This window comes from Heptranchias perlo, chromosome 7 (assembly GCF_035084215.1).
Source record: "Heptranchias perlo isolate sHepPer1 chromosome 7, sHepPer1.hap1, whole genome shotgun sequence".
NCBI classification, from domain to species: Eukaryota; Metazoa; Chordata; class Chondrichthyes; order Hexanchiformes; family Hexanchidae; genus Heptranchias; species Heptranchias perlo.
In genome coordinates, this window is record NC_090331.1 from 76061442 (window position 1) to 76086301 (window position 24860).

The following is a 24860-nucleotide window of genomic DNA, read 5'->3' on the forward strand; positions in this document are numbered from 1 at the left end:
GGGAGAATAAGAGTGGTTGAATTAGAGTCAAATCAGGTACAGAAAGAGAAATAAAGAGAGGGAAGGAAAGATTAGAGAAAAAGAAAGAGACAGAAGGAAAAGTAAGAAAAAAATGTAAAAATTTAAAATTTGAAGTTTTTAAACTCTCTAAGAAGAATTTACTACAAGCAGCAATGAGACTGAACAGTTTAAATTGTTCCCTTTCAGGACCAGAGAGATTGATTGGCATAGAATTAACAATTATCCATTGTTAAAAGGGTACTTACACTGTAAATTACGAGCCATAACTTTCTGTGGTGAGTTTAATGGGCGAATAATATGCGAATCCAGCAAGTTGTTAAAAATAACCGAAGGTTAAGGGTGAGGTGCAACTCACGGTGCATCTCTTCTCCCCCTGAACTTGCTGACCAATTTGCGCATTAATGGCGGCACGTGTTGTGACTTGCCCTTCATTTTCCAGGTAGATTTGGCCCATTCTTGCTTTCTCCATTGGCGGAGCGGTAACAACCTAAATAGCTAAAAGATATACCGGGGTAAATTTTCATCGTCACTGTCTGGTCGGGGCGGATCGCAGGCTCTTTATAGCAGAAATTGATAGTTTATTGCTTGTGTAACTGCCTCGAATGCTTTGAAATAGTTACAAATAAAATAGAAAACTAATACTTTCTCTGAGTTAGTGATACATTTTATGACACCATCCCTCACTCAACTGGAAGGCAGATCAGGCAATCAGCGCAGATGTCAGTGCACCCATTCGGGGGCCCCTATTTCCTGGTTATTAATTATAACGATAAAGCAGCACTCTCATGGTGATGTCACATCTGGCCAAGTTAGCTAGTCACCTCAAAGGATTAAGGAAGTGCCAGTAAGCCAGCAGGAGCAGCCAGTCAGAAACTTTACCTGTGGCTGCGGGGTCACCTCATGACCCAGAACCAAGGGAGCTGCAATGCTACATCCATCCCTGAAGTCTCCATGAGGATCAGCAACCTTTCACTGCACTTACTCGCACCACCTCGGTAACACTTAGAAAAACCAGCAGATTCATTTCAAAAAGACTCACACCATTGACTGTCAAGGAGAAATACCACGGTGTGAAACATTGATGCCACATATTTAATTCACTTGTGCAGAAATTAAATGGTAGAAATTTGTTCAAGTGCAAGCTCAACTGTTCATTTGAGAAGAGGCTTGTTAAAATAGTAGCAGACAGGTTATTGGTCACACGTGGTAGTTAGGTACTGTGGAGTTCAAAACCCCTTTTCACAAAAGACATTTGACGGAAAGGGTTAACTGTAATCCTTTTAAACAAAGACATTTTAAAACCTGCTAACACAGTAATGTAGCAAACTGTGTTCTCGCAAATCCTGCTTTTCCCTCAATGACGCTGGTGACATTGGAGAATTATGAGTTTCAGGATCGAAGACATTGTGCTGTGAGATATATCTAGATTATTAAATAAATAAGCTGGATGGATAGTATTGAGCTTGTCAGGCTTTTCGAAACACAAGCTTTTCAACACAGCAGAGGGTAATGTAAGACAAGGGAACATGTTGCTACAAGGACATACATCAAAGGCTTTGGCTCAGGAAAGCAATGATAGGTGTGAAAAGACATGAGCTTCTCATTCCTACCAGGCAATCTGTTCAAAGAACTGGGAAATGAAAGGGGCCAGGATGTGCAAAGTCATAAACAGTGAAAAGTCAGAAGCCAAATTGTTTGAGGCAACTAGAATAAAGGGCCGATCTCTGCATGGAAGGTAATAAACAGAGATAGTAAGGGGCCTTTTACATTCCAAGGTTTGAGCACATGGTCTTTCCTATATCAAAGGGTCTACCCGTTCCAGTCACATGATCAAAGCCTAAACTGTCAATCATTGAGGTGTGTTAATGATAGCAACAGGGAGCAATTGGATGAAAAGAATGACATTCCCCCAAACCTATGTCCTTCTGGTAAAAACAATATAAAAAGACTTTGAGAGAAGAACAGCCTCTTCACCACAAGGCAGTCACAAGGAATACACACTGCAGTCAAACATCATGCAAAAAGAAGAATGAAGAGCTGACCACCTTCAGGCCTCGATGAGTAAAATCTTTGGTTTAAGGTTATATACATATTACATGATGTGTGTATGAATTGTTATTAAATTATAATGTAAATTTTTTAATCTATAACGGGATTTTCTAGAGGAAAGTCAGTGACTGGTGCGTGAGCCTTATTTGCTGCAACTCGCCATCATCCATTTCTTCCTCCTCATTTTCATCCAGTTTTAGAGATATCATTAGAATCCCCAAAGGAATTCCCATGCAGACTAATTTGCTTGCTATAGTGGAAGATGCAGCTGACAGCAACATTGATACAGGAAAAGCAGTGAGAAAAAAAGTCTTTCAATGCAAAAACTTAGGGTTGTACACCTGCAGGATATAATGCAACACCCAAGAAACAGCTTAAAGTATTCAATATAAAAAAAATTAAACCTTTTAACCAGCAGTAACCAGTCCAGTATACCATTAAGGAAGCAACTCCCAAAGACCGAACCATCAAAGCCTTCCTGCACCCATTTCATAACTTAATGGGCTTGGTGCCACATGTAAATGGTTATGTCTAACATCCCAGGTGAGATTAGGGTAACCATCACTTTATTCAAGTATGTAAGACTCTTTGTGTATCTGTATCCCAATTTGGGCCTCAAAAGATTTTGCAGATTGTGCGCTCCCAGCTCTTAGGGTCTATTGAGATAGAGGCATTATTACCTATTTGACCTAGGAGGGATTTTTGTTTTAAGATTCAACAGGCTTGACATGAATGCAGGTTCTGGGATTTAAGGGTTAATTCACAAAAGTACAGCCCCCTCTCACTTGTTTTTAAGATGTGGAGATGCCGGTGATGGACTGGGGTTGACAATTGTAAACAATTTTACAACACCAAGTTATAGTCCAACAAATTTATTTTTAATTCCACAAGCTTTCGGAGGCTTCCTCCTTCGTCAGGTTTCCATACCGTTCACCTGACGAAGGAGGAAGCCTCCGAAAGCTTGTGGAATTAAAAATAAATTTGTTGGACTATAACTTGGTGTTGTAAAATTGTTTACACTTGTTTTTAACACAGGGAAAGGCTGGAGCCACATAGACAATGAAGGCATTTGTGTAATAATGAACCTGCTATTGAAACTGTTTTCCATAACAATCTAGGACAGTAAAGAGTTATTTCATTTCAGATTCTTCCAGCAGGCATTCATACATGAGATGGTGTAAGAAAACACATTCTGACAAAAGGTCTTCGACCTGAAATGTTAACTCTGTTTCTTTCTCCACAGATGCTGTCTGACTTGCTGAGCTTCTCCAGCATTTTCTGTTTTTATTTCAGATTTCCAGCATCCGCAGTATTTTGAGAAACACATTCTTGGGTACACAGCATGGGATTGTCTGGTAGAAATCCACTCGAGAGGGTGGTAGCTGGATAACGAACAGCTCTATTGGCCAACCCAAGGACAGGGAAGGTGTAAGGGGGAGACAGGCCAAAATTCCTGTCCAGGGAGAACACAAAAAGAACAAACACCCACTTTTCAGCCCTGTTCGAAAAAATTCTGCCAAAGGAAGCTGGCAGGGCCTCGGCCTGTCAACGTAAAGAAGGGAGCAAACCAAGTCCAGAGAATACTTCAGTCTGATTCAATGATAAAACTGAGCAAGAGATACGTAAAGTTACGTACAGTTCTTTACGAGATGGAGAAATTGATATGAATTAAAGTAAAATTAAATTTAGTGTTACTGTTACTCTTTACTAAATGTAAAATAAAGCAGCTTATTGATTTGTATCTGGCATCATCTGACTAAAGTGATAAACCATTTCCCCTTTTGGAAGATAAGAAAAGTACAGGTGCCCTCATGTGCAAGGATCATGATATTAAATTCATATAAACAAGAGGGTCTTACTGTTACACTCCCAGTTACACTATTATAAATCTAGATATTGAATAGCAAGGTAATTTCCTGATTATGAGAGAGACAAGTCTGCTAACGGAAGGAATAGGCGATGCCAGTCCTTAGACAATATATAAAGTAGACCAGTACATCTGGAGCCTTCATTGGGACAGATGAAGCCTCATGTGTCAGTTTGTGTTCAATACCCTGGTTCAGGTTCAGTGTTCTTAGGAGTTAGCGAAGAGTGGTGTATTTATTATTTTTCTGCTGATTTGGCTTTCTCATCCTCTTCAATTTTACTTTTAGTAAATCTGATTAATAGCTTCACATTCAATAGCCTGAGTTGCAAGGTATTGACAGATTGTCTACTCTTCCACTATCTGTCTTAAAAAAAATGAATACCTCCTGTCAATTCCTGTGAGCTAATTATAGTAACATGAGTCACTGTTTGATCCGTGGACAATGCTACATTGGCAGATATTTTGTCGTACTTCGGTTCATAAATATTTATAGGAGTAGTCTTTGGTGTCAAGCATGAGGAAAATATCTGATGAAACCCTAAAACATGATTCATGCACCTGTCAACTGATGCATTGGCTCCTGAGCCAGGAAGTGAATTAAGGAAAGCCCCAAGTAAAAACCTTGTAAAGGTTTACGTTCTGTATGAATCATTCTGACTGAAACTCGATGCATGGCTGACAGTACCAATAGGGTAGGCCCAGTTACACCAGAACTTGTACTGAGCACTGTGATCAGACAATCATCCAGATCTGTGGACCGCTGCGGCTCCAGACTGAACTTTGTAACAACTTCTGACCCCATGACTTTTACACTTCCCTCTGGTGACCCAATCATTTACTTGGTAGATTGGAAACCTGGGTTATTTAGCTGCTGTGTGAGCTCTCAGTGGGAGGTACAATGTCTGTGGGCATTGGTGAGAAATGTTGTAGAATCATAGAAAGTTACAGCACAGAAGGAGGCCATTGGGCCCATCGTGATCATGCCGGTCGAAAAAGAGCTATCCATCTTAATCCCACTTTCCAGCACTTGGTCCGTAGCCCTGTAAGGCACTTCAAGTGCACATCCTAGTACTTTTTAAATGATTTGAGGATTTCTGCCTCTACCGCCCTTTCAGGCAGTGAGTTCCAGACCCCCACCATCCTCTGGTTAAAAATGTTCTCCTCAGCTCCCCTCTAATCCTTATACCAATTACTTTAAATCTATGCCCCCTAGTCACTGACCCCTCTGCTAAGGGAGATAGGTCCTCCCTATCCACTCTATCTAATTTTATACACCTCAATTAAATCACCCCTCAACCTCCTCTGTTCCAATGAAAACAACCCCAGCCTATCCAATCTATTCTCATAGCTAAAATTCTCCAGCCCTGGCAACATCCTCGTGAATCTCCTCTGTACCCTCTCTAGTGCAATCACATCTTTCCTGTAATGTGGTGACCAGAACTGTACGCAGTACACAAGCTGTGGCCTAACTAGTGTTTCATACAGTTCTAGCATAACCTCCCTGGCTCTTATATTCTGTGCCTCGGCTAATAAAGGAAAGTATCCCGTATGCCTTTTTAACCACCTTATCTACCTGTCCTGCTACCTTCAGGCATGCACTCCAAGATCCCTCTGTTCCTGTACATCTCTCATTATCTTCCCACTTATTGTGTATTCCCTTGCCTTGTTTGCCCTACCCAAATGCATTCCCTCACACTTCTCCAGATTGAATTCCATTTGCCATTTTTCTGCCCATCTGATCAGTCCATTGATATTTTCCTACTGTCTACAGCTTTCCTCCTCACTATCAACCACATGGCCAATTTTGTTTTAATCTGCAAACTTCTTAATCATACCCCTTATATTTAGGTCTAAATGATTAATATATACCACAAAAAGCAAGGGACCTAGTACTGAACCCTGTGGAACCCCTCTGGAAACAACCTTTCAGTCACAAACACATCCATCGACCATTATCCTTTGCTTCCTGCCACTGAGCCAATTTTGGATCCAACTTGCTACTTTCCCTTAGATCCCATGGGCTTTTATTTTTCTGACCAGTCTGCCATGTGGGACCTTGTCAAAAGCCTTGCTAAAATCCATGTAGACTACATCAAACCTGCTACTCTCATCGACCCTCCTTGTTACCGCCTCAAAAAATTCAATCAAGTTAGTCAGACATGACCTTCCTTTGACAAATCCATGCTGACTGTCCTTGACTAATCCGTGCCTTTCCAAATGACGATTTATACCGTCCCTCAGAATTGTTTCCAATAATTTGCCCACCACTGGGGTAAGGCTGACTGGCCTGTAATTATTTGGTCTATCTTTTTCTCCCTTTTTAAAGAACTGTACAACATTAGCAGTCCTCCAATCCTCCGGCACCACGCCTGTAGCAAGAGAAAATTGGAAAATGATGGTCAGAGCCTCCGTTATTTCCTCCCTCGCTTCTCTTAACAGCCTGGGATACATTTCATCCAGGCCTGGTGATTTATCTACTTTCAAAGATGCTAAACCCCTCAATACTTCCTCTCTCACTATGTTTATTCCATCCAATATTTCACACTCCTCCTCCTTAACTACAATGTCTGCATCGTTCCCATCTTTTGTGAAGACAGATGCAAAGAATTCATTAAGAACCATACCCATATCTTCCGCCTCCACACATAGGTTACCTTTTTGGTCTCTAATCGGCCCTACTCTTTCCTTTGTTATCCTCTTGCTCTTTATGTATTTATAAAAGATCTTTGGGTTTTCCTTGATTTTACTTGTCAGTATTTTTTCATGCCCTCTCTTTGTTTTCCCAATCTCCTTTTTTTAATTTCACCCGGGTTCTAATCATTTTTAATTTGCAGAAAATATCCTCATCCTTGGCTCTCACTGAACCAATGAAACTTCTCATGAACATGGAGCAGATTGAGAGCTGGACTTTGTGATAACTCACCACTGATTTAACTGACAGCACATGAAGGAAGGCATTCCATTTTATTTTATTAATCTGATGTGTATTGTGGGAGCTCCGTTGTGGATGTGAAATCTCCCAGTTGGTTAATGTCCTGGGTGTGAGTTATTTCTCATATTGTTTCCCAGAACTGAAAGAGCCCCAGTGATACAGTAATTCGACAGCAATGTTCTGTTTATTATCCCGGTTCACTTTGAGGTCTGGTATGGAATGTATCACATGATTTAGTTAGTTGGTGTATTGCTGAGCAGTGATGATATCACAAACACCAGTATAATAAGCTATAGTATAAAATACTAACGATTCAATGGTAAACTACTTTCTTATATTTAATTGTGAAACATAATGCTTTAAAATTAAACAGTTTAAGCCATGTGGTATTTTCCTCATGTTTACCACCTTCCTTTGCCCCGATATTTCCGTCCGCTCTTCAGTTTTCTTATAACATCTGTAATTTAATCAACAAAACTAATTCAGTAACACGTTCCAATATTTTCTGCTGAATATTAGTAACCACTTTTCTAAGAGGTTTTTGATAAACATTATTCAGTTAGTGAATGAGCCGAAAATCTCTCCTCAGTAAAATGAAAGTGACTGTTTGACTTGGAGCATGTGTAGAACGGGGCTGATATCGGAAAGGATGTGCGTTTCCCACGGGATATTTATGGTGCCACCTTTGGGTTAATCGTTTAATTCTGGAAGAGTCACTTGCTGTTACTGTGATAACTAAGCACAGTTACATGGACCGTTTGTAACTCTGTTCACACACAGCTGCATGAATGAAGGGGAGTTTAAAAGACATAGGGAGAATTGATTTTATCCTCAAAGATTGATCAAGTCCTCCAATATACACAAATGCTAGGAATACTTCATCGCATTCAATGGCCTCGATATTTCTAGAGAGGCAGAAAGGGAGTGGGGGAGTGTGTTTGCAGGGTTGAAATGCGGAAATGCCGGGAACGTGGGGGTCCTAGTGAATTTAATGGCAGGACCTCAATATCATTTTTTTACTCCGTTTCCCGCGTAGCAGCCGGCCAGATTTGCCGCTCGGCCGGCAGCTGAGCGGCAAAGCCAGTGGTAGAAGGCCGCAGCCTGGGACCCTCCCCAAAGGGGAATCATCACGGGGTGGTGGGGGGAGTCGGACTGGCAATCAGGAGGGAGGGAGGACGTGGAAACATAGTGGGTTGGTGGGTGGGTGCAGACCAGCAATCGGGAGGGAGGATAGACTGAGAAACATTGCAGGTTGGTGGGGGGGGTGGGGGTCGGACCGGCAATCGGGAGGGAGCGAGCGAGTGTGGAGGGTCATCCGATCGCGGTAGAAGGTTTGTTTGTGGGGCTGGGGGGAGCACTCCTTCATCTCCTGGCCCATGAGTAGTGCTCTAAAAAGTACTTACCAGCTGGATCCTGCTGGTCCCACCTCCCTTTAGCTGCCGGATTTCCTGAGCCCTAGAAAAACTGGCTGGCCAGCGTTATATTTAAATCGCTGCCAAAATATCAGGAACGGAGCCTCATTTAAATATTATAATTACGAACCCGCCTCTCCAGAGCGGGTTACCCGGACGCTCCAAAACCTGCCACGGTTAAAACAGAAGCAGGCGCATTCGTAACGGGTTCGGGGTCAGCGTACGCAAAATTGACAATTTAACTCCCCGCCCCACCCCCCGCTCGATCCTATTCCACCTGTCCTGGGGCGGAGGGGTTATCATTGTCCCCAATCATTCTTACAGCTTGTACCCTGGCATACTTGAATTATAGTGAAAGACTGGAGAAATTTGAGCTTTTCAGCCTTGAAGCAGCCATCTGAGAGGTGACCAAATAGAGATATATAAGATAATAAATAGCACGGAAAAATACAAATCTGTAACATTACTTAAAACGAAACCATCACAATAGACCATATCAACATTTAAGAGTAGGTTAGGTAGGTGGCTGAAGGAAAGGAGGATAAAGGGACATGGGAACTGGCTGGACACCTGGGATTAGGACCACTGCTCATGTGGAGGATAAACCAGTCCAGGGGAAAGAGGGAGCTAGCTTTTCCATTGTGACAGGCTCCACTTAAACCAGGCTGGGACCATAGCCAGGAGAATTGAATACTGTAGACAGGGCTTTAAACTAAAAAGTGGGGAGCAAGGAGGAGGTTCAGGTGAGAAGAAATTTATAAACCTAAAAAGAAAAGTCAAGGCCATTGTGTTCAGTGTATCCATGTGACTTATATCAATGAGTGTTAATTGTATTCAGGTGGTGCATATCAATTGAGAATTCTCTTGTATCCATTAATAAGAGAGCTAATCTGGGGTGTGGCGTGGGTGTAATGTGGAGCTCTGTGAATAAAGACTTGGTAGCAACTGAAGACCAGGCTTTAGTATTCTATCCTTCACCACCGGGCGATCCAGTTTCTAACAATACCGCAGAGTAGCGACTTGGGTAAAGATAAGCAGAGTGCAACAGGAAGGATCAGAGAGTTTAACATTAATAGTGCATCAGTGAATAAGGTCAAATCAGGGAAAAATAGTAAAAAGTTAAAATTAAAGGCCGTTATCTGAAAGCATTCATAACAAGATAGACAAAATAATGGCAAAATAGAAATAAATGGGTTTGATCTAGTAGCCATTACTGAGACGTGGTTGCAAGGTGACCATGGTTAGGAACTAAATATTCCAGGGCAGTTGACTTTTTGAAAAGACAGACAAAATGGAAAAGGAGTGGGGGTATCCCTGATAATAAAGGATGACATAAGGACAGCAGTGAGAAAGGATCCTGGCTCGGATGATCAGGAAATAGAATCACTATGGGTGGAGATAAGAAATAACAAGGGGTGGAAAACACTGGTGGGAGTAATTTATAGGCCCCCTAACAGTAGCTAGGGAACGGTAGCATAGTGGTTATGTTACTGGACTAATAATCCAGAGGCTCAGACTAATAATCCCGAGTCATAAGTTCAAATCCCACCATGGCAGCTGGGGAATAGATTGTTGTAAAAACCTATCTGGTTCACTAATGTCCTTTAAGGAGGGAAACCTGGCCTCCAGACCCACAGCAAAGTGGTTGATTCTTAATCACCCTCTGAAATGGCCTAGCAAGCCGCTCAGTTATTCAAGAATAGCAGCTCATCACCACCTTCTCAAGGGCAATTAGAGATGGGCAATAAATGCTGGCCTTGCCAGCGACGCCCACATCCCATGAACAAATAAAAAAAAAATTCACATTGAGTTTGAGAGTGACATACATAAGTTCAAAACTAGACTCTTAAACTTAAATAAAGCCAATTTCATAGGTATGAGGGGTGAGTTGGCTAAGGTAGATTGGGAAATTAGATTAGAAGATATGATTGTAGCTAAGCAATGGAGAACATTTAAAGAAATATTTCATAATTCTCAACAAATATACATTTCATTGAGAAATAAAAACTCCACGGGAAAAGTAATCCATCCGTGTTTAACTAAAGAAGTTAAGGATAGTATTAGATTAAAAGAAGAGGCTTATAATGTTGCCAAGAAGAGTACTAAGCCTGAGGATTGGGAGAGTTTTAGAAATAGCAAAGGATGACCAAAAATTTGATAGAGGGAGAAAATAGAATATGAAAGTAAACTAGCAGGAAATATAAAAACAGATTGTAAGAACTTCTACAAGTATGTAAAAAGGAAGGGAGTAGCAAAAGTAAACGTGGGTCCCTTAAAGGATCAGAGAGAAGAAATTATAACCAGGGAATAAGGAAATGGCAGAGAGATTAAACAAATATTTTATATTTGTCTTCACAGTAGAAGACACAAAAAACATACCAGGTATAGTGGGGAACTAAGGGTCTAATGAGAGTGAGGAACTTAATGTGATTAATATTAGTAAAGAAAAAGTACTGGAGAAATTAAAGGGACTAAAAACCGACAAATCCCCTCGACCTGATGGTCTACATCCTAGGGTTCTAAAAGAGGTGGCTGCAGAGATAGTGAATGCATTGGTTTTGATCTTCCAGAATTCCCTAGTTTCTAGAATGGTCCCAGCGGAATGGAAGGTAGCAAATGTAACCCCGCTATTCAAGAAAGGAGGGAGAGAGAAAACAGGGAAGTACAGGCCAATTAGCCTGACATCAGTAGTAGGGAAAATGCTGAAATCTATTATTAAGGACTTATTAACAGGACATTTAGAAAATCATAATATGATTATGCAGAGTCAACATGGTTTTATGAAAGGGAAATCATGTTTGCCAAATCTATTAAGAGTTTTTTGAGGATGTAACTAGTAGGGTAGACAAAGGGGAACCGGTGGATTTTCAAAAGGCATTGATAAGGTGCCACACGACAGATTGTTACACAAGGTAAGGGCTCATGGGGTTGGGGGTAATATATTAGTATGAATAGAGGACTGGTTAACGGACAGAAAACAGAAAGTAGGAATAAACAGGTCATTTTCAGGTTGGCAGGCTGTAACTAATGGGGTGCCGCAAGGATCAGTGCTTGGGCCTCAGCTATTTATAATCTATATTAATGACTTAGATGAAGGGACCAAGTGTGATGTATCCAAGTTTGCTGACGATACAAAGCTAGGTGGGAAAGTAAGGTGTGAGGAGGACACAAGGAGTCTGCAAAGTGATATAGACTGGTTAAGTGTGTGGGCAAGAAGATGGCAGATGGAGTATAATGTGAGGAAATGTGAGGTTATTCACTTTGGTAGGAAGAATATAAAAACAGAATTTTTTTTAAATGGTGAGAAACTATTAAATTTTGGTGTAGTAAGGGATTTGGGTGCACTTGTACATGAAACACAGAAAGTTAACATGCAGGTACAGCAAGCAATCAGGATGGCAAATGGTATGTTGGCCTTTATCGCAAGGGGGTTGGCGTACAAGAGTAAGGAAGTCTTGTTGCAATTCTACAGGGCTTTGGTGAGACCACACCTGGAGTAATGTGTACAGTTTTGGCCTCCTTATCTAAGGAAGGATATGCTTGCCTTGGAGGCGGTGCAATGAAGGTTCACTAGATTTATTCCTGGGATGGGAGGGTGGTCCTATGAGGAGAGGTTGAGTAGAATGGGCCTATATTCTCTGGAGTTTAGAAGAATGAGAGGTGATCTTATTGAAACATTCTGAGAGGACTTGACAGGGTAGATGCTGAGAGGCTGGTTCCTCTGGCTAGAGAGTCTAGAACTAGGGGACATAGTCTCAAAATAACGGGTTGGCCATTTAGGACTGAGATGAGGAAAAATTTCTTCACTCATAGGGTTGTGAATCTTTGGAATTCTCTACCCCAGATGGCTTTGGATGCTCAGTCATTGAGTATATTAAAGGCAGAGATTGATAGACTTTTGGACTCTAGAGGAATCATGGGATATGGGGATCATGTGGGAAAGTGGAGTTGAAGTAGAAGATCAGCCATGATCTGATTGAATGGTGCATCAGGCTTGAGGGGCCGTATGGCCTACTCCTGCTCCTATTTCTTATGTTCCTATGTTCTTAACACTAACATATACAAACGGCCTATTTATATGTTGTAATTTTATTTAATTCTTTGACCACAGAAATGGGACAAAAATAAGGAGAATTTACTCTTCAAAAAGTATCTGGTGATACTTACTAAATCTGTATTTTACCCTCTCCAGTTGTTCCTTTTGCCTTGCGATTTGTGGTTGTACCTTCCTGCTCGTGAGTTATGGCCATATATTCCTCTTCCAGGGTTGTACCTTTCTCCTATCCAGTTGGGCTTTCTTCCTACTGAGCTGTGCTTCCCTCGTTTTGAGTTATGCTTGCTTCTGTTGCAATCACGTGTTTTTCCTTTTGACCCATGTTGTTTCTTCCTGCAATGTTGATGTCTTCCATATTTGCAGTGTTTCTAAATTAAAATGCATAATTCAGTCCAAAGAAAACAGAATTTTCTTTATACATACAGTTTTTTAGAACAGAATGTTAATATTAAATTTCTGAAGAATCCCCATCTGTACTAACCACTCAGGTCTTATTTGCAGTCAGATTTTAGGCTTCACTTCAGTGTCACCATAGACAGGTTTAAATCCGCATCAGTTAGAAGTATGTCAGCCTGGTTCAGTAATAGAGCTCCTTCCTCTGAGCCAAATGATCATGGGATCAATCCCCATTGCAAGACATGAGCATATAATCTAGCCTAACATTTCAGTGTGGTGCTGAGGGAGTGCTGTATTGTTGGTGATGCCATTCTTTTGATGAGATGTAAAACTGAGACCGTGTCTGCTCATGTAGATGGACATACAAGATCCCAAAGCATTATCCGAAGAAGAGCAGGGAGCTCTCTTGGCCAACATCTGCTCCCTCAACCAGCACCACCAAAGCAGATTCATTGCTCATTTATCTCGTTTTCTATTTGTGGGACCTTGTCACGAGCAAGTTGGCTGCTACATTTGCTAAAAGAAGTAGTGTGCACTGGGGGTTAACCAATCACAGTCATTTGGTTTGAGAAGATGCTAATTGCTGTCATGAGTCATATGATCATTGTGGTCCTCTGCCAGTTTTATATAAGAATCCATCCTGTGTCTCTCTGGCAATTTACAGAAATGGGGCTGAGTTTTTTGAGGCCTCTCGGCACTGCCTGGGCCTCATACAGTCTGAGCAGCTTATCGGAAAATCATGGGTGTATTGCCGGCAATATTCTGTCCATTGACATTAGTGGGAGGAAAATCGCAGGCAGTTCACCAATAATTTTCTGGCAAGTCACCTACTGCATGCAAGGGGACTTAGATAGTTCCGCCCACTATTTCCTCAGGTTGTGATTTCCAAATGATTTAGGCCAGAATTTCCTGAAAGGCCAAGTTAAGCCGAAATTTAGGGTGATCTTCCCGTCGGCGAGTTATGTTGCAATTCTCTGATGGTCTCATTGGCATACGTCAGAATGTAAAACCCAGCGAAATCAACGTAAACAATTGGGAGCCCCAGGAAAGTTTGAAATTACTGCATGTTCCTTCTTTATGTCTCTCTTCATGCATGAAAATTAAGGTTTGAAGCAATCAAAGCATCTTTTAAGCATATTAGGCAGAGCATATTTAAGAAAATGCAATCAAGAAGTTTATCAATTTTTTAAACGAATCATTCAGATGCCATGAAGATGCGTTCAAAGATATAGAAAATACATTGTAAATCTCAGTCGGAAGAAGTTATTGACACCCTAATTTGCTCGATCTTATGTGCTGAAAACCGGTATTATGCCATACTTACGGTGTGGGTTTTCAGGAAATTCCAGGCAATTATTTCATTTAACATTAAATTCACAACAAAAATGATTACCCTTCTTCTGTCTTCCTCTGATGATTCACTGCTTTCTGATGATGATTTTGTTGATGATGGTGTTTGAGTTGTCGTTGATGTTGGCATTGTCATTGTTATTGGTGCTGGAGTTGGCGTTGTTATTGGTGCTGGAGTTGGCGTTGTTATTGGTGCTGGAGTTGGTGTTGATATTGGTGCTGGAGTTGGTGTTGATATTGGTGCTGGAGTTGGCGTTGATATTGGTGCTGGAGTTGGCGTTGATATTGGTGCTGGAGTTGGCGTTGATGGTTCACTGGTTACGGGTGCTATGGGTGTTGTCAAGTTTGTGCTCATACATTGTAGTTCAACATTCTTGATCACACCAGCTTCAAATGTGACCCAGCTCATGCAAGTAGCAGTTTCCTACAGATATAAAGAGTGGTATATTAATTCATTGATAGTGTTCCAAAACAATGCAGATTTTGTAATAGCGAGTGGACATCAACAGTGGAATATTGAACTAATGGTCACAGGCGTGAGCATCAGGATACTGTAAACATCAAGGGTTATTATTAACACAGGTCATTGTTTCATTGTCAGGGTGAATGATGCATTGCACATTATTGTGATAAGTTCTACAGTGAGGGCGACTTTACAAGCTGCTCAATGAGGGAGACCGACTCTGCATCATTTGTTTTCAGCCCCCTGAGCTCCATTGCCACACCCGGGATTTTCTGTTGGGAGAACGGCAGGCCTAGCAAAAGCCAAATTATAGATGAGAGGTGGGACTATGTCATCTGACGTATTTTCCATCGTTAAAACCTTAACAACACTGGGCATCAGGAATGCTGTTGCATTGTTATGTCCAGCATTGCTAAAGGAGTGGAAGGGGGAGGGTCAAAAATAAAAGAGCTGCCTTGCTTAATGGAATTGATCACCGGACCAATCTGTCGGGATCAGAAAAGCAAGGCCACTGAGCGAGCAGGGTTGGGGACACTCAGAACCACTTAATATTCACAGAGCAGAACCAAGCCCCTCACTGTTGAACCTTTTCTATGGGATAATACACCAGCACTTCAACTTTTATAACCACTAAGAGATAACAGGGAGCTTGTTTCAAAGAAATCATTCATTCACAAGTTGCAGGAATTGTTAATGAGAAAAGCAGGCTCTGTTCTGGGGCTGTTCTACGAAGAGTTACAGATAAAGTTGCAGCATTCTTTCACAAAGTAAAATCTTTTTCAGTTTCATGAATTGCGCCCACTTGTGGTGCCATTCTTTCTGATTTGACTTGATATTTTAGCCAGTATATCTGAATTATTACAGGTTGGTTGAATTAATTTTATGAAATGTTAAGAAAGCATGCTTGAGAAGTGATAATAGATCCGTGACTGCCATAGGGAATTCTAGTTAAATATCCAAATCTTCCTGGGTATTTTTTAAGCTGTTTACAGGATCAACAATTTCCTTAATCAAACCAATCAGAGCAAAAAAACAATTCACAATTCCAGATAAAGGATGGCAACCAATCAAACAAAACAATAAACACCCCCCTTTCTGGACTACTGCCCTCAAACCTCTTGTCAAGCAGTTGAGTTTTCTGTATGTTGGATAAGGTTGAAGGTTACTTACCATGACATTCCACAGTGTTACATGCCCATGTTGAATGACTGCCTGCCCCCTTACCGTATCCCAGCAGCTCAATGCATGACACGCCTGTGTACTTTTCTAGCACTCCTTGTTTTACTACGTTGTAGTAAAATATGTGGTGCATCACTTCTTTTGAAGCCTATTTATTGTTCTTAGTTTGCAAAAATAAAGTTAATGGAAAGAAATCTTTTACTTGCAACGGATTATTTATTACTCATTGGAGTTACAGTGCATTATAGCACATACCATAGAACCATAGAAAGAGGCACGGAAGGAGACCATTAGGCCCATCGTGTCTGTGCCAGCTCTTTACTAGAGCAATTTAAAACTAATTTCATTGTCCTGCTCTCCCCCCATTGCCCTCTATCTTTCTCTGTTTCAAATGTTTATCTACTCTTACCTTAAAAGATGCAATGATCTCTGCCTGAACTATTCCCTGTGGCAAAGCATTCCTTGCTCTGACAACTCTCTGCATAACCTTCTAATCTCTCTCCTCACTATCTTAGTGGAAAGTTTTATATTGATAATCCCTCGTCATTGAGTCCCCAAACCAAAGAAAATAGTCTTTCCCTATTCATTCTACAAAAATCTTATATAATTTCAAGACTCTCTATTAAATCTCCTCTTAGCTCCAGTGGAAATAGTCCCAGTATCTCAAATCTCTCCTCATAATTATAATTGCTCATCCCTGGTATCATCAGAGAGACACAGACACATGAACACATAGATACACATGAACAGATAGATATACATACACACACACACACACATGGACACACACACACACAAGGAAACTAACCCTCAAAAAGCAAAATACTGTAGATGTTGCAATTCTGAAAAAAAACAGAAACTGCTGGAGACACCCAGCAGGTCAGGCAGCATCCATCAAGAAACATGGGTCAGTTGACATTTCAGATATAAACCCATCCTCAGAACCGCAAATGCCCATTAAAAATGCCAACTGTGGGATTTTAAAATGTTGGAAGTTCATATTTTATGCTCAAGTTCACAAAACATGTGAACTTGCTTAGGAATACCACCCCTGGAGAAGTAGGCAGGGACAGAATGATTCTGGATGTAGCCAGCATACCTCCTGCCATGGTTTCTCCTCCCATGCCTACAATATCACTTCTTGTGTGCCCCAAGATGAGGTTTTTAAAACCAGTGTACTAGGGAATGGGAGGCATATGGAGGTCAGTGAAAACAGTGGTGATAGGTGACTGGGACTTAGTACAGGATATGGGTGATTGAGTTTTGGATGAGTCACTAAAGAAGGTGGCATAGAGATCAAGATATCATTATTGGGGGAGATAGGAAGAAAGAAAGGCTCTTTCTCAACATGATTACAGAGTAACATGGAGACTGGAACATCCAATGTACAACATAGGCACGGCCTCTAATTGTACACCACAATTTCTGTAGAATGCTTTCAAACATGAGGAGATAGGAGAAAATAGTCTCCTTCAATAACAGAAAATTGTCAATTATTTAAACAACAACAGCTTGCATTTATATGGTGCCTTTAACGTAGTAAAATGTCCCAAGGTGCTTCACAGGAGCATTATCAAACAAAATTTGACACCGAAATACATAAGGAGATATTAGGACAGGTGACCAAAAGCTTGGTCAAAGAGGTAGGTTTAGGAGAGAGAGGTAGAGAGGTTTAGGGAGGGATTTCCAGAGCTTAGGGCCTAGGCAGCTGAAGACACGGCCACCAATGGTGGAGCGATTAAAATTAGGGATGCGCAAGAGGCAAGTATCTCAGGAGCATTGAGACCTCAGAGGGTTGTAGGGCTGGAGGAGGTTACAGAGATAGGGAGGGGCGAGGCTATGGAGGGATTTGAAACAAGGATGAGAATTTTAATAAGGCATTCGTGGACCGGGAGACAATGTAGGTCAGCAAGCACAGGGGTGATGGGTGAACGGGACATGGTGTAAGTTAGGTTACGGGCAGCAGAGTTTTGGTTGAAATCAAGTTTATTGGAGGATGCAAGATGGGAGGCCAGCTAGGAGAGCATTGGAATAATCAAGTCTAGAGGTAACAAAGGCATGGATGAGGGTTTCAGCAGCAGATGAGCTGAGGCAGGGACGGATACAGGCGATATTACGGACGTCTTGGTGATGGAACTGATATGTGGTCGGGAGCTCATCTCAGGGTCAAATAGGACACCAAGGTTGCAAATAGTCTGGTTCAGCCACAGACAGAGGCCAGGGAGAGGGATAGAGTCAGTGGAGAGTGATGGAGTCAGTTGCTAGGGAATGGAGTTTGTGGTGGAGAAATATTTGATCATCCAGTACTCGATATCGGACAAGCAGTGTGACAAATCAGAGACAGTGGAGGAGTCGAGAGAGGTGGTGGTGAGGTAGAGCTGGGTATCGTCAGCGTACATGTGGAACCTGACGTGTCTTCAGATGATGCCACTGAGGGGCAGCATGTAGATGAGAAATAGGAGGGGGCCAAGGATAGATCCTTGGGGGACTCCAGACGAGAGACGTTGGAGGAGGATGGTGCGGTCAACAAGTCTAGAAGGATGAGGAGAGATATTTTACCATGGTCACAGTCACATAGGAAGTCATTTGTGACTTTAATAAGGGTTAATTTGGCTAGTCAGCAATTTAGATTGAACAACACTGCACTAAAGCCTTCAGTCTAAGGTTTCATTACAACAGAGAAGCAAGTGAGAAACTTTAATACTCACAGCATCTGGGAAAGGTTTCAGCTGACATTTTGCCGAATCATTTACGTCATCTTTAAGACACACAGTTTCCTGGATATCAAACGTTAAGTCTACCTGGAGCAAGCGTTCACCTAAAGGAGTAATCTATCAAAGAAAAATAGCATTACATTTGTGTCATTTAAAGGAAACACAGTGACGAGTGTTTGAGATAATACTTATAAATAATGATACAGTGTCAGATAGAAATGTTCTGAGTTTCCCGTGCATCATAGTTAGAAAGTGGAAGCAGGTATGAAGTTATTGTGGTTATCATTTGATTTGGGAAGGTTGTATGCTGAGCACAGATTTGTGGGTGAACATATTGGGGGAGATTTTTGTTTTCAGCACGTGGGCACTAATCTGGGGATCGTCTTTTACAGAATCCATCTGATTTTCATTCCGCCAGATTACCGTCCAGTGAAGACAAAAATATATCCCATTGATTTATTAACTTGTTAAGATTTATGATAACGCTAATCAATCTCCTGCACATTGCACACGGTAAATCAGAGAATATAACCCTCCTCTTACCTGCCTTTGTATTGCCAGTACTCTCTGTCTCTCCTCTTCTGCTCTCTAACCTTAACTCTTTTATTTTTGCTTCTTCCTCCATCCTCATCTGTTTCCCTCTCTTTTTCTTTTCTTTTGGTGGGCAGTATGGCATAGTGCCATGGGGAAAGGAGCCACTAATGGATGCAGGCTGTATTTGGGGTAAGGAATGCAGGAAAAACGTGGCCATCGGCAATTCCTTTCCCACCACCTTCCTCAATTACACATGCTTCCCCACCCCCTTGGTCACATCGCATCTCCTACCCCTTTGCCTTTCCACTACCTGTTGCCCTTCCTACCCCCCCTCACTCTTGGACTACCCACTGTATCCACCCCTCCCCTCACTCCACTGTCACTCATACCTTAAATCTCCCCCACTCACACTTGCTCCCCCCAAGGATTGGTGCCCAGGGACCAGAGGCCACCACCCTCAACCATTTTCCCTCATACCCTCCCCCTTGTACTCTCCCTTCCTTCTAATCTGTTTTCCTCAGAGGCTTTGTCTGGAATTCACTTTTATTGCTAAAAGAAAGAAATCAAATTAGAATGAAGAAACTGCTTGCCTGCCTTTCTCTCTATTTGAATCTCAGTTTCTCTCTGTCTCTTTCTCTCACTCACTCTGCCTCACAGGTGTTAAAAATTAGAATTGCTGTCTCACAAATGCAAGAAATCAGCACTGACCTTTTCTAACTGCCAATAAAACACAGGTAAGGTAATCAGTTAGCTTCAAAATTCAACTGCTTTTTTTTGAAAGTTGAAGTAACATGTGCAGTCGGAGGGTTACTGTAAAAGGAAAAATGAATAGTGGTAAGGGTAGCCTGTGAGAGGGAAATGCAGCCATTAGGGGGACGTAATTGATATCCAGTGGGTGGGTTGGAATGGGAAATGGAACCATCGAGTGGCAGTGAGAAGGGGTCAAAATCTTGTTCAATGTTGTGGGGCGGGGGGGGTGGAGGAGGGCCTAAATCTTATTCATCAGGAGGAGAGGAGCCAAAATCTTCCTGGGAGTGGGATGGAAGGAGCTGAAATCTTGTCTGGGGGGAGGGGGGGGGAAGAGCTGAAACATTGCTCATCGGGAGTGGGGGTGGGGGCGTGGCGGGGGGAGACTGAGATGTAAATCCATGTAAATAGATTGCTCAGTATGGGAGAAGGAAGTGACACTATCGCTCAGCAGACTTTTCCATCGGGCACAGTTTCTTGGCTTCTCAGTAACAAGATTTTTGCTTAAAAGGCTGATACATGGGATTTTTGTGTTTTCAATGGGGGGTGGGGGGTGCTGTCCCATAACTTTACGTCTGGCTGATTATAATCTATTGGTCACGTGACACTATGTTTAGAATCTTGAGACTACTCACCATTTTTAATAAAATATTGATTATTTGATCACTTCAAACAGTGGGGAGACAAGTTTTTGTACAACATGTTGGCTTAGAACTTCGGCCATGCAGCGCTCGTTTTTTGGGCGCTAACCGGTCTACTAAACTCCTAATATGGCGGGCAAGAAATGTGCATCGGGAATATTTAAAGGCCAGATTAATTTATTCAAATGAAGGTTCTGTGCACCTAGCAGGTCCCGTTTTTGATTTTCAATTGCCCCAGTGCTTCACTCGCCATGTTCTGAACTCGCAAAACACAACTTGGCGCTAATTATATATAATTATTTTCTATATATAATTATTTTCTAACTCTTGATAGTGTTATCATTCCTCAGAGTAAAACCTTAACAAACTCGTCAAATGAAATTCATGCCTTTAGTAAAAATTCATTTCTACGTCAGAGACAAAAGAAGTAAATCAGTTAGGTTTTGTAACACTCACTGCATCTACTTTATGCTTGGTCACAGCGAGGAGGTTGTCAATGGTAGAAATTTCATTCAGCTTTATAACTGAAGCATTTAGTGCCTCGATAACCACAGGAAAGCCACAGTTTTCACAAGTTTGTCCTGGATCAAAAAGCAAAGCAATTTGCCGATCAATACATTTCTGACCCATGGTAATGTCAGCCAACACAAACTGATCATCAAAAGAAGAAATGTTATTATAATAATTTTAAACAATGCATTAGTGCTTACCAGAACAGTAGAAACTCTGGACTGCAGCAAGAATGAAGAGAATGATCTTCATTTTGCCTGTTCTGTGGTGGACAGTTCTCTTGGCTTTCCCTTCTTTCTGTCTGTTGTTGGGTTGTATTCAGTGTTTATATACTTTAGATCATGAAAGTAATAGTAAATTACTGAACAATGATGTAATCAGACCACAAGATCTGCACCAACATGTCTCCCTTTGCATCCTGTGGTGTGTCACAGTTCATGCAATTATATGCTTTCCAAAAGCATCATTTGTAGTAATTCCTGCAAATGCCATTTTTCACCATCCCTTTTCATAATGGTTTGTGTTGTGATTTTGTAAATGTAGTGAAACTTTGCTACACTCTTTGTGGTGCACTGCATGACACAATTGAGGCAATAAGTTGTCACACAAAATGCGTAACTATTTAATAACTGAATTCAAGAGACATTCTTGAAGATTGGAAAGCAACGAGCATAAACCACATTATTTAAACAAAGGGTCACAGGGCACTCCTGGAATCTTAGACCAGTTAGTTTCATGTAATTTGTAGGGGTGGTCTTTGAAACAAGCTTGACAGATGTATTGGGTGAATATTTTTAAAAAGGCAACAGTCACCGTTCAGGAGAGGGAGGCCATGTTTAACTAACCTGGTGAAGTTTTTTGAAGACATTGTTGACATGTTCAATTGAGACTGATATTATACTTGGATTTTCAGAAAGCTTTTGGTGAGTTATGTTAAGGGAAGATAGTCTCTGTCCTCAAAGCCTTGTTTATGTCCAATTACCAATGATGCCGTGTGGGTGTAACAGAGAATTCTTTAAAAAGAGCCGATGTGTTACCCATTCAGTTTTCCTGGCACTGACCCAAACCAAATTGTTGTATCCATTTACAGCAAGCATTTTGATCATTTGTTTGACCACTTTTACTGTTTCCACATAAAACCAGAGTAAATACATTATATTTTACCAATGATGCCACTTCGCTTGTGATGTCAAAAGCCCCATTGATTACCCATGATGCTCCTACACAGCAGAATTTCATGCCAATTTTCCTCCTTTTAGACCTCCAGCTCTACAGTTGAATTTGAGTCCATTCTATTGATTTTGGGCTGCTTTTATGAATAGATGGCCTCCAAGTATAGGTTTAAGTCTGAATCATCATTTTGAAAAGGCGATCAATAGAGTTCAGGAAAAATATATTCTGCTAAAAATAAGAACAAACTTGCCAATAACGAAACACCACGGATGAATAAAGAGATAAGGGTAAATTGAAACTAAAGAAAAAGGCATACACTAAGTGCATAGACAATAAAGGAGGGGATTACAAAAAGGGAATATGAAGATGGTAGGAAAGAAGTCCAAAAAAAATTAGGAAAGCAAAGAGGAACTATGGAAGGAAATTATCAAAGAATATGAAAATAAATTGTAAAGTATTCTACAGACACACAAAAAACAAAAGGAAATTTAAGATAGTGATAGGGCCACTAGGTGATGCACAAAAAAACCTCACAGGTAATGACAATGAAATGGTAGAAATAGCATGAAGACTAACAAGATGGACATGACATTAGAAGAAGGCATCAAAAATATATCAAGACATTTAAGATAGCAAAGAAGGAGATAATTGATAAACTAGACAAACTTAATGAGGATAAAACCCCTGGTCTGGATGGATTGCATCCACACATACTAAAAGAAGCTAGGAAAGAGATAGCAGAGGCACTACTGCAGTCAATTTCTGCCTCTCTTCAATTATTCGACTCTGACACCATATTGGTAATGATTACGACATTATTTCACACATGCAAAAATTAATACATTACACTATTTAAGCAGTAGTTTACAAAACACAATTGAGACTTATATTACCCCGTTGTCCTTTGGGTAGAGGCCATGACCCAGTTCCCCTTTCCTTCTATCCTCTTTCCACATTACCCGTCTGGCACTGTCTCTTCTCCTCTATGAAATCTTTCTCCCAAATCACTCTTTTTATCCTCACTGCTGCACGCATGCATTCCTTAACTAAGTTATTCTTCCCCTTCTTTAACATGTCCTCTAGTCCTTTCTTAATCATGCCCAGAGAATGGAATATACTACATGGTCTTGGTTGATCAGGGATCATTACAAGTAATGTGATCAACGGCTATTTCATGATTTAATTGTTTCGTTTTTCTCCCTGTCTACCTGACAAAGTGTAAAATTGCCCAGGGATGTCCTGTCCACAAAAAGCAAACCAACCCAGTCAATTACTGCCCTATCAGTCTAGTCTCAATCATCAGCAAAGTGATGGAAGGTGTCATTAACAGTGCTATCAAGGGTCACTTACTCACCAATAACCTGCTCACCGATGCTCAGTTTGGGTTCCGCCAGGACCACTCGGCTCCAGATCTCATTACAGCCTTGGTCCAAACATGGACAAAAGAGCTGAATTCCAGAGGTGAGGTGAAAGTGATTGCCCTTGACATCAAGGCAGCATTCGACCGAGTGTGGCACCAAGGAGCCCTAGTAAAATTGGAAGTCAATGGGAATCAGGAGGAAAACTCTCCATTGGCTGGAGTCATACCTAGCACAAAGGAAGATGGTAGTGGTTGTTGGAGGCCAATCATCTCAGCCCCAGGACATTGCTGCAGGAGTTCCTCAGGGCAGTGTTCTAGGCCCAACAATCTTCAGCTGTTTCATCAATAACCTTCCCTCCATCATAAGGTCAGAAGTAGGGAGGTTTGCTAATGATTGCACAGTGTTCAGTTCCATTCGCAACCCCTCAGATAATGAAGCAGTCCATGCCCACATGCAACAAGACCTGGACAACATTCAGCCTTGGGCTGATAAGTGGCAAGTAACATTCATGCCAGACAAGTGCCAGGCAATGACCATCTCCAAAAAGAGAGAGTCTAACCACCTCCCACTGACATTCAACGGCATTAACATTGCCAAATCCCCCACCATCAACATCCTGGGAGTCATCATTGACTGGAAACTTAATTGGACCAGCCACATAAATACTGTGGCTACAAGAGCAGGTCAGAGGCTGGGTATTCTATGGCGAGTAACTCACCTTTTGACTCCCAAAGCCTTTCCACCATCTACAAGACGCAAGTCAGGAGTGTGATGGAATACCCTCCACTGGCCCGGATGAGTTCAGCTCCAACAACACTCAAGAAGCTCGACACCATCCAGGACAAAGCAGCCCGCTTGATTGGCACCCCATCCATCACCTTAAACATTCACTCCCTCTGCCACTGGCACACCATGGCTGCAGTGTGTACTATCTACAAGATGCACTGCAGCAACTTGCCGAGGCAGCTCCGACAACACCTTCCAAACCCACAACCTCTACCGCCTAGAAGGACAAGGGCAGCAGACCCAGGGGAACACCACCTGCACGTTCCCCTCCAAGTCACACACCATCCCGACTTGGAAGTACATCGCTGTTCCTTCATCGGCGCTGGGTCAAAATCCTGGAACTCCCTTCCTAACAGCGCTGTGGGAGAACCTTCTCCACATGGACTGCAGCGGTTCAAGAAGGCGGCTCACCACCACGTTTTCAAGGGCAATTATGGATGGGCAATAAATGCTGGTCTTGCCAGCGATGCCCACATCACATGAATGAATTAAAAAAAAGGCCTTGGTTAAAACAAGAAATGTGATCAATAGCTATTTCATGGTTTAATTATTCCTGTTTTCTAGCTGTCTGTTAGCTGTCACATCCTCCCTGTCTGTCCCAGCATTATTTTTACTGTTAGGAAAGAAGACTAAGCACTGAGTACAATATGAGCATTCTAAAGTAATCAAGA

The 24860-nt window shown here is 41.6% G+C and overlaps 1 protein-coding gene across 1 annotated transcript; it reads right to left on the bottom strand.

The window, feature by feature from the left end:
* Nucleotides 1-7189: 7189 nt before the first annotated feature.
* Nucleotides 7190-21161, bottom strand: LOC137323366 (proteoglycan 4-like). Its single transcript, XM_067986853.1, has 6 exons — nucleotides 21070-21161; nucleotides 20816-20940; nucleotides 18432-18554; nucleotides 14125-14505; nucleotides 12449-12703; nucleotides 7190-7326 (listed from the first exon to the last, which is right to left on the bottom strand). Exons 1-5 carry the CDS (start codon nucleotides 21119-21121, stop codon nucleotides 12461-12463), a joined length of 924 nt encoding a protein of 307 aa, XP_067842954.1. The 5' UTR covers nucleotides 21122-21161; the 3' UTR covers nucleotides 7190-7326; nucleotides 12449-12460.
* Nucleotides 21162-24860: the final 3699 nt, after the last annotated feature.

What these genes read in the sequence shown, in the direction of transcription:
- LOC137323366 (XM_067986853.1), bottom strand. Translation starts at nt 21,121, where the DNA reads ATGAAGATCATTCTCTTCATTCTTGCTGCAGTCCAGAGTTTCTACTGT. An exon ending in CCAGAGTTTCTACTGTTCTG is followed by an intron (nt 20,941 to 21,069) that starts GTAAGCACTAAT and finishes TTTTTGATCCAG; the next exon opens with GACAAACTTGTGAAAACTGT. An exon ending in CCAAGCATAAAGTAGATGCA is followed by an intron (nt 18,555 to 20,815) that starts GTGAGTGTTACA and finishes TTTCTTTGATAG; the next exon opens with ATTACTCCTTTAGGTGAACG.